The sequence below is a fragment of the Schistocerca serialis genome, chromosome 2 (genome assembly GCF_023864345.2).
Source record: "Schistocerca serialis cubense isolate TAMUIC-IGC-003099 chromosome 2, iqSchSeri2.2, whole genome shotgun sequence".
Lineage (NCBI taxonomy): Eukaryota > Metazoa > Arthropoda > Insecta > Orthoptera > Acrididae > Schistocerca > Schistocerca serialis.
In genome coordinates this window covers 455,223,079-455,233,227 of record NC_064639.1, presented here as the reverse complement: position 1 = coordinate 455,233,227, position 10,149 = coordinate 455,223,079, and the positions used below count along the sequence as shown (strand labels likewise).

General features: G+C 37.6%; 1 protein-coding gene across 1 annotated transcript; it reads right to left on the bottom strand.

Annotated features, from left to right (window-relative positions):
- Nucleotides 1-2,711: 2,711 nt before the first annotated feature.
- LOC126456078 (uncharacterized) lies at nt 2,712-3,326 on the bottom strand. The gene has a single exon (XM_050091835.1). It carries the CDS (start codon nt 3,324-3,326, stop codon nt 2,712-2,714), a length of 615 nt encoding a protein of 204 aa, XP_049947792.1.
- Between the last annotated feature and the right edge of the window lie 6,823 nt (nt 3,327-10,149).

Sequence of the window (10,149 nt, the reverse complement as noted above, 5' to 3'; positions counted from 1 at the left end):
ATTTTTAATTTTCATTTTAAGTAATTTACAATCGAAATTAAATAATTGCTGCAAAATATTTCAGATACTGTTAAAATCGCAAAAATTGATGAAGCTCTTCTGATGTCCCCGTACTTTGGCAAATTCTTTACTCTCACCGGTATCATTATCAGCATATAAAATTTCGCAGCCTCTGGACAGCTTATTTCTGATTGTTTTCCGATACGATAACCGGTAGTGATGTGATGCTGGGAGTTCGCTTCTCTTACTCCCCCACTGCTGCTTTGAATAGCACATTTGCAAAGATGTGCTTCACATATGTCTGTGTTGTCGGGAGAAATTTTCTCATTTCATTGGAGGTAAACTCTCCATTCACGCTCCACTCATCATCTCTGTTGTCAACAGTTTTTAAAATCTGGTAAGCTTCCTCAGCTCGAGCATCTCCCTCCATTTCCTGAGCTATCTTTTTTTGGGTTTAGTAGTAGTTGGTGTTTGAGCGCATTTTCTTCAGCAGTCTGAATTGCGTCTTCATCTTTAGTTTCTGCGTCCTCTTTGTCGTCATTCTGAAAAAAAAACAGGGAAAGTAATGATTATGTTTTACTTTTCAGATTCCGAAGGATACCGAAGAACTGAAGAATGTTACCAGAAATTTTGAGGTGAAGTGGAACATCCCTTCCTTTATCGGAGCCATAGATGTGAAACGTGTGCAAATTATAGCCTGCCAATACGGGAAGTCGATATATTAATTGTAAAAAAAAAAATTAGCATTGTCTTTACGGCGATTGCAACGCAAATTACTGCTTTCAAGAACAACAGGTTTGTTGCCAGGGCCACAAATCAGATGGAGGAAGTTTTTTTTGTTTTTTTTTTAGAACTATTCGTTTCATAAAGCGTTAATAGAAAACATTCGCGGCTCGTGGTTTCTATACTGGGGAAGGCTGCGGCATTTATCGATTGGAGCCAACATAGACCTCGGGTTACGCTACAGATTAATCTACAACTAAGAATTCAGGGGGAGGAGGGTGGGCTGATCACTCTCTACCCATAATTTTATTACTGTATCTTCTATAATCAGGTATTAAATATCATTAGCAGCTAACTCCGAGTTAACATCTTTGGTTAATGTTTTTATATGTCATCATTACATTTTCTGACACTTTGCAGCAAATCATATGAAAAGACACATTTCGGAGAGATCTTTAATGTGATGAATGTTAACTTTGCGGCTGCTTAATATTTTTGGTGTTTTCAGTTCTAAACTTAAGGCGTTTATTCTGGTTTACCTCCAAAGCTCGAAGTTTACGAATTCACATGACGATACTGTGAGGTTTTGGTGGCGTCACAGGTCTTGTGCTGTGATTGGGTGGCATGAGCAATCCGTGCAACTGCCATATTAATTCACATGTTTGAGAAGCGAACAGTTCGTATTTATTGTGTATTATGAAAATATGCATTTATGTGATATAGCGCACTAAAGATCTCTCCAAATACATCATTTTTAGTACGGTTTGTTCTGCTGAAGTACACAAAATGTGACACTGTAGCGCAACACACTGTACCGGTACCAAAAGTGATTCGTTTCGGAAAATGTCATCACGTTTATGACTGGCTAAACATGACACCACCCTTTTTTACTCACTTCACTTAATAGGCTAAGTAGGACTTCATATAAAGAAATTACCTCTTATCAATTATGAATGCATTTTTGGTTACCTCAATTCATTTGTTTATAGACGAAGTCAGCTCGTCTCCCCTTCTGTGCAGCAAAATGGTCTACGACCATTTCATTGAAATTTGGCCGATTCAGTAATTATTTTTCTAGGGAACACATTGCAACCGCACAAAGTCTTTCCTCGATCATAGTGTTGGGCATGAACGTTGTCACTCTCTGTAACGTAGGGAAGCAGCGTTCTGCCTCTCCAGTCGTCATAGGGAAGGTTACTATTATTTGCAGAAGTCTTACACTTTCAGGAAAAGCTTTAGCCAGATTGTTATCGTAAAAAAGTTCAACAAGGTGCAAAAGCTCATGACGTAGATCTGAAGACTATAAATTGAACAAATTAAATGCTATTTTAAGCTCTTTTTCTTTAAAAAATAGTTTGATGTTTTGCAAACAACGATGGATCAGACAGCTGTGAAATCGATAAGTAATCATTGAAACTGAATCGGTCACTGATCTGAGTTGTGATGTGGTCGCAAATGTTTCGTGCGCACACTATTCTTGATTCTGTGAAACGTCCCCGTTTTGCAGTTGGTTCTACCTGTTCGCAGTGATCGTCAGTTTCAAGTGAGGCCCTAATTTGCTGGACAGAGTCTGCAAAGTGCGATACATATTCAACAGTTTTCACTGCATCAATATTCCTCTGCTGAATGTCACAATGAGGCATGACTGTATTAAAAAAATTTAACCAGAAGAGGAAATCTTCGTCTTGCAGGAAACCCTTCAGTCCTGTAGCCTTGTTTATTGTCTTGTAATCACTGGCATCATCATCAATAATTCTTTCTAGGCACTCAACGATTTCCTTTTGGTATTTGTACCCAGTGGTTATACACTCCGTGATTTAAAATTCCATCTGATGGACTGAGGACAGGTAGGAATACGCTTCTTCACTACTCCGTCAAGAATGGCTGTATGTCTGGAAGACCATGAAAAAAAGGTGGAAATTCCTTCCAAGTTGCTAAAGAAGACCGCACTTGTTTATTGCCCGTCACACAACGTTCAACAATTAAATTTAATTTTCTCTAATTCTAGTTTGAACTCCACTTTTATGGCCACTCATAACAGGAGCACCGTCGTAACACTGATCAGGTGTTTCATGTACATTCATTTTCTCTAGCTCGCAGAGAACAGCTGCAGTTACATCGTCTGCACTGTGACTTTTTGGGCGTACAAAGGAAATAAATCTTTCATTTATTTGTCTTAGTAGCTCATAGCGAATTATTAGGACCAATTGTGACGAATCTGCACAGTCAGTAGTTTGATCAACTTCTATTGCGAGAAAGGTTGCCTTCGACAGCTCACTCCTGATGAGATTGAGGTATACCTCATAAATTGATTCCTGGAGTTCATTTTGAATTGTCTTCGATAGGCCTAAGAAAACACGGTTTTCTGATTTCTCAATGTGCTGCTTCAAGACACAGTCCAGTTCTGCCATAAGACTGACTAATCCTCGAAAAATTCCTGGGTTTTTGGAATCTTCTGTTTCGTCGTGGCTCCTTAAGGCAAGCTCGAATTTGCCGCAAAATTTAATACAGTCTATCAGTTTACCCAGAATATACCGATTTTTTGATACATTTTCATTGTATATCTTTATATTACGGCGGTAAGCACTGTCTAATTGGCACATAATGTCCGCTTTCTCCAGCACTTAAAACTCAATGAAACCATTTAAATGTTTTTCGCTGGAATTATGTTTTATCACCTGTGCGTGAAAATTCTTTGAGTCAGTGTACCAGTTTCAGTCCAGGCACTATCAGTAGTATTTGTAAGAAAATAGGTGAAACAGAAAAATGCATTTTTCACTTGACAACCACACAACCACTCAGCTGCATCGTACATTGCTCTATTAAAACTGCGTTTGTATCCTTGCCTACATTTGCACTGTTTCTGTTCTTGATTGATCGTTAGATCGGGTCTGGGTGCACCAAGTTCTTTCACTTTCATCCTATGGCTGTTTTCCAAGTTTTTACGTATTAAATTGCACACTGAATTCATATTGTGCTGGTTTCACACTCGCGGTATGTCGCAGATATTCACAAGCAAGTAAAACTCACTAAAATCTTACAAAATACACTCCGAAAAAGAAACTTGCTAATATCACACGGTATCAACAAAAGCAGTCAGCATCAGCAAGCAAGGAAAGTAACAGGACAAATTTCGCGCGCTTTGTCCTCTAATCACTTATGAAACTCTCGCTAGATGGCAGTACTGTTATGTTACTGTAGTCTAGTGCACTCTGGCGGGATATTTGCAAACTTATTCTAAATGTAGATAAAATAGCCAATGGCAGAAACAAAACAACTATGTAAAACATTATCAAAACAATAATACTAAACGTTGATTAATGACGCATCGAAGCATAGTAGAGATGTGCAGAGACAGAGATTGTATAACGAAGTTTCGGCCACTCCACATTCCTTTATTACATAGGTAGTGGAACGTGAAAAACGTGTGGTGGTTGGTATGACACCCTTAGGCTGCAAGCTCTGAGCCTTCTCGGGTCGCCTATAAAGAGCAGTACTATGTAGAAGCCACGCCCCCAAACCGCTACTACGTGCAGCTTACGGTCGTTCCAAGGCGCAACCTAAACACTACTAACCGTTCGGAAAACATTTATCGATACAAACAGTTCCAAAAACGTTGACCCTTGTTATTTTAATCGGAATAGGAAACATGCGAAATTCGTCCTGATAATTTAAATTATGTAATACATTCTTGTGAAATTTACTTTAACATATATTTTGGGGCGGCTTCACCTCAGAGCCTTTAATTACGAGCCGCGCCTGCTACAGACTGAGTGTCTGATTCATTACCAACCCCATTCCCATGTCCATTCTTTGGAGCATATTGAACATCATGTGTTGCACTTTCGGTCTCATTCGGTATTTTTACATATTCTGTCTCGTGTTGTTTACGCTGATCTATCTGTTGCATGTCCAATTCGATCCTATCAAGATCTTCCATGACTTCTCTTTGTCTTACTCTATTATTTTCTGCCATTTTTTAGCGTTCTTCTAAGCGTTGCTGTTCGCGAATTTTTTTAAACTGACTATGCATTAACATCTGATCATAAGACTTGATTCTACCCCAAAACATCGTCCTTGGTCCTATATTCAATCCGTTTCCTCGTCTTTCATAGCCTTTTTGTTACTGGAGCTGAGACAGAACTCAACACAACCCAATTTAATGATTTTTTGCGCCAGAAAATAAGAAATACTTCAATACAATTCTATCTACACTTCCTACATATTTGAGTCACATTTACATTTACATTTTTTTTTCAATTTGCGTCAGCTTATTATTTGAGAGGATTATGTGTTTTGTACCTATCAACAGCAAATCCTCAATCTATCAGAATACTGTAATTTTACCTCCTGGCAAGGTCGCCATTTGTAAGATATATGCGTAAATGGATAAAGCATCTGAACTTTCTCTATATTTCTATAGAAATATGAATCTAGCCCTGTAAGGTAGCTAATATTAGGTGGAGATTATAACAAATTAATTAGAATTGCTGCTGTCACATAACTAAAATGCATGAATTAATGAAAGTGAAAGTTTGGGATCTATTCTAGAAAGACAAAACAGCTGTTCCCTTTTTCATTCTACATGTGATTTATCAACTGTGCTTTCAGGGATCAAGTGATACACAACAATCATGTTCAATTACTTCAACTGTCAATAGCAAAATATTTAACTCTTGCACATACTGAATTGGCAATTATTAAATCGTTATCTCTACAAATGAAAATGTTATCACAGGCAAAAATGATCAAAAATCTTCATCTATTACATTTACTTCTACGATACTGTTGCGGGTCAGTGCACTAAGTTCGTCGAGAAAAAAATTACCTTTTAGACCAATGGAAAAACTCTCATGTACTCAGTGTGAGGGTAGGTTAGTATCCTAGCTTTTGATATGCAATGGTCAAAGCATACGCAGGTTGCAGTGAGCAAAATCTCGAGTCAACATTTACTGTGTCCTAATGTGCGATGGTACTTTACCAATCGGGATGTGCAATGGCATTGTCTCTGCGCTGGATCTGAAACACTAATTCCCTACTCTGGCCTTTACTGAATTCACTCACTCTCACCTTTCCTGCATTTCGTAGAACGTTAATGTTTTTCTAGTCGAAATAATGGCTATTGCACACTCACTTAGGGTTGGAGTGACAGGCACAATTTCATTGCCCCCAGAAATTTGCACAGGAATAATTAACTACCTCTTTGCTGTCTGTCGCCACGTTATGTGAAGCATATCGTCCACACTTAACAGATGCAAAGCTCTCAACGCCCTCGCTATTTTCCACACACTTGTGTGGTTCACTGCGAGATGAGAGAGATCTAGAAATTTTTGGTTCTCAAAATGTTTTTATATAATGGAGATCTCCCCAGCATGTCGCATTTGCATCGCCCAGTGTTGCTCCAGCCAACCACCGTCTCGTTACAGGTGAATTTTTATTTTTCTTGCCAGGTCGCCAGTAGCCCTGTTAAAGCCGTGCAGCCACTTACCCTCATATCCCGGCCATATTTGCATTAAAAGGAATAATGTATTGTTCTGGTCTTATCCATTTCTGCGCAGAAGCTCGGTGTTCTCTTGTTAAGTGGGGTTTTACAATGCCATTAACCACCTGCTCGATTCGTCTCACTTCACTTTAACTTATTTATGCATGCCCCTGTCCTTATTTACAAGTTTAAGGTTGTTAGTTTCCATGCCATAGAACTCCATTTTTCCCCAAAGTGGTGTGTGCTTTACACAGTCAAAAGCTTTACTTAGATCACAAAAAGTGATCTATGTATTTGACTACAGTGTCTAAGCCTCAACAATTGACAAGTTTTTCCTAAAACCATACTGTGATTCACTAATTATTCATAAATTTTCAAAGTAAACATATAACTATTCATAAATTATACATTCTAGTACTTTAGGGGACATTGTACGTAAATATCGGTCAAATTTGACATTTTGTACTCTATGATGTACTTTGGACATTCCTGAACGTTTTGGTATACAATACATTAAAATCAGACAATTGTGAGACCTTCAAATAATATCTTGAATGTTGGAATGTGACTAAAATTTTGCGGCTATGCATATATATTGCTGTAGTTGAGCAGTCATATCTTGGGAACTACACAGTCTAGAAGGTTGTGAATTGTTTTGTTTTGTGCCTTCTGCTACGTCTCAGAAGTTGGAATTACAAATAAACAAATCAGTCCTTTGTTTCTGATAATAGTTTTCTTGATTTATGAGCAGTGTTGCCAAGTGAATTTATGAAATCTATGGACTTTGCTCGTTTTGCACCAGGCAAATGGAAGTAGTGTGTTTTGAAACAAATTTATATAATAAAAAAAATACAATCTCTGTCTTTTATTTACGGCAATAACACACAATACAAATGAAACAGGAACAAATGCCCAGCTGTTGTTGAAAGAAAACAATCAAAATTAGTCATTTGATTGAATGGTTGCGTACTATAACTTTACATATTGTCTTTTATAGCAAATTTACAGATGCTATATTCTTTAATCACCCACTCAATATTAAAATTAAGCACGCCATTTTCAAACATTGTTAAGAGTATACCCATAATTTTTATCGAACTTGCAAATTATCATATACATTGTTTGTCTCAAAATTATTGAAACTTCTGTAAGGAGTTAAATTGAAATTATTAATAATTCTTAGTTACTTTGTTATTTTAAAATAACTGTAAAATTCATTTTGACAAGATGTAGAAATGAAAATCGTATTTTGACTATCACTATCAAAAACGTCATGTTCAAAATTTACTGGGTATTTTTCTTTCAAACTTTATACAAAGCATTTGATACAATGGTTCCTCCTCCAAGCAATCACACTCTACATCTTCACCTTGTCTTCCACACAGTCTCACTGAAGTATGTCAGCATAAAATTTTACGAAATCATATTCATTTCAACTATTAGCAAAGCATTGTTTCAGATGGTCGAATAAATCATTTATTTTTCTGAGTTTGTTGGATGTATCAGACCTACATTTGGCTGATGGATTTGATCTGTTGCTACACCTCTTTTTAGCAGGCTCATACACCTTTTTGATGGATCATCCAAACCATATGAGGGCTCCATCCTAAAAACAACATGGATTATTTTCCCCTTCCATTTCTTTTTGAGTATAGCCCATTTCATGTCTCTTATCTTATCCCCACTGGCTTCCTCAAATTTTGGCAGAGGTCCTTGAAGTTCAGAACATCCCTGTCTGTTCCCAGTCTACGAACATTTCCAATTTTTTTATAAATCCTGTGATATTGTTGAGGAGCTTACTTCCAAAGGTTTCTTTCCACAGTACCAAAAAGTTGATCTGCAGGTAAGTAGGAGTGACTATGCACTGAAAATGTAATGCGTACTGAAAAAATCTAAACTCTTCTCAAACAGGCCATAAAGACCCAACGGTACCAACTGGCCGTTGTGTCATCCTCAGCCCATAGGTGTCACTGGATGGGGATGTGGAGGGGCATGTGGTCAACACATTGCTCTCCCAGCTATATGTCAGTTTGCGAGACCTCTACTGAGTCGAGATTTTTTTAACAGCCACCAATAGAGAGCATGAACTACAAGGGTGTTCCTGTTTTTTCCAGTGCAGCCATCGCAAAATAGTCTTATTGTTCAAGTATTTTCTTCAGATCTAAGCTTACTCAGAGCGTCTATTAAGGCTGAAGCTACTTCATTTGAACCTGTGCCAGCCTGGTTTTCAGTCCAGCAGTAAAAGTTTGGAAGCTTATTGTCAGTATATGTAATACAGAGATCGTAATATAACAGTCGCCGTGCTTAATAAGCCTCATCAAAAGCGAGTTTTAGCAGGGTTGGGACTTGCTGCAGATCAAAGCTTAAAGACAAGCTATTGGGCAGTTTCCCTTTCATAATTTTGTAGAACTGTTTAGCTCTCATTTTATGAGCAGCAAGCTCTGCTCCCGTCTTTGTGTTTTTGACCAACTCTTTAGTTAGTTTTATTTCAGGTTGTATTCTACAGCAGTCACTATAAACATCTACTGCAGGATCACCAAACCCCAAATTAATTTTTTTGGGAATATGTTGCTGAAGAACCACTTTTTTACTTTTAATGAATCAGGGACACTTTCATTATACATTTTAAAAAGTTTTGTCATATTTAAGTCTGAAGATAGATACGGCCTTTTACTTTTTTGACTGCTAAAGCGACTTTTTCTACCCTTCAAATTTACGATGAAATTTATCACACTATTTTTCTTTGCAAAATTTAGTTTTGTTCTGCGATCACCACCTCTTTTTTTCCAAATGATGTTACCAAAAACTACCAAGTAAGCAATGCTATTAAGTCTAATTGTTCCTATACCGAACAGAGCTCTAAAAAGCTTGCAATACACAGGAATTTTCATGCTATCTACTCTCACCTGATACTTTGTAGTCTGAGTCTTCAGTTTTCCATCATTTTTCCGAGGACGTCGACTTTGGACTGGAGACAACTATAAATGAAGATAGAATCCTGCCCTGCTGTTGTTTGTTAAAGTGTCTGTAGACTTTCATCCTATTTCTGATTATATGGTACACAGGGATGGTACAGCATTTGAATCCTCCCTCTTTGTGTCCACAAGGAGACTCAAACCCCAGCATTTCAGGGCCCTTATCACGGAACTGAAAGAGTTAAATAGTACACGTTTGAGTTGAAACCTATCCAGAAATTAAAGCAAACCACATAGTTACTATGTGTAGTAAAATCAATGTACCATATAATCTCACAAAAAATTGTCTTTTAAAACATCTTACCTCTCCACCTTCTCAATCTTTCTTTTCACGATGCTCTTCTGCCGCTTCCTAGATTCAGAGGAGTGGTCCCCTATACGTACAACTCCTTCACGAGCAGCAAGCTCCCACATAAACAAGATACTGGCCAACCAATCTGTTTCATGTGACAATGCGCTGGCTACAATAATAAGTGGTATAAGTATACAACAGATACATTGTAGTGACGTTTTAAAACGCATTCTGTCTTGGCGCCACAGTTTTTATTTGTATTACTGAAAAAACTTTCGTTAGCAATCGGCAGTAAATGGACTTATTGCACTTTGAACCGAAAGTCAAATATTGCACCTCATTTAAACGGATGAAAGTGTTGATTTGAATGGAAACAACACCATAGCTCGATGTAGCACACCTTGTAGAGTAGAAATTACGCTTCAAACTAATTTTTGATCATCAGTGGACTTATCGAGTTTTGAAACGTCACTCCCTATTTAAATGTAAAATGTTAAATTCCGTACCGCTATGCATAAAAATCCACTTTATTAATGTAGTAGAAGGCAAGTAATTTAGTACACACATGTACACTTCACACTGCTGCCTCAGTGTCATTTGTTACGAATTTTAACAAAAGAAATAACGAAACTGGACTTCGAGTGCAGCGTCACACATTTCTGAAGGAACTTCCGGAT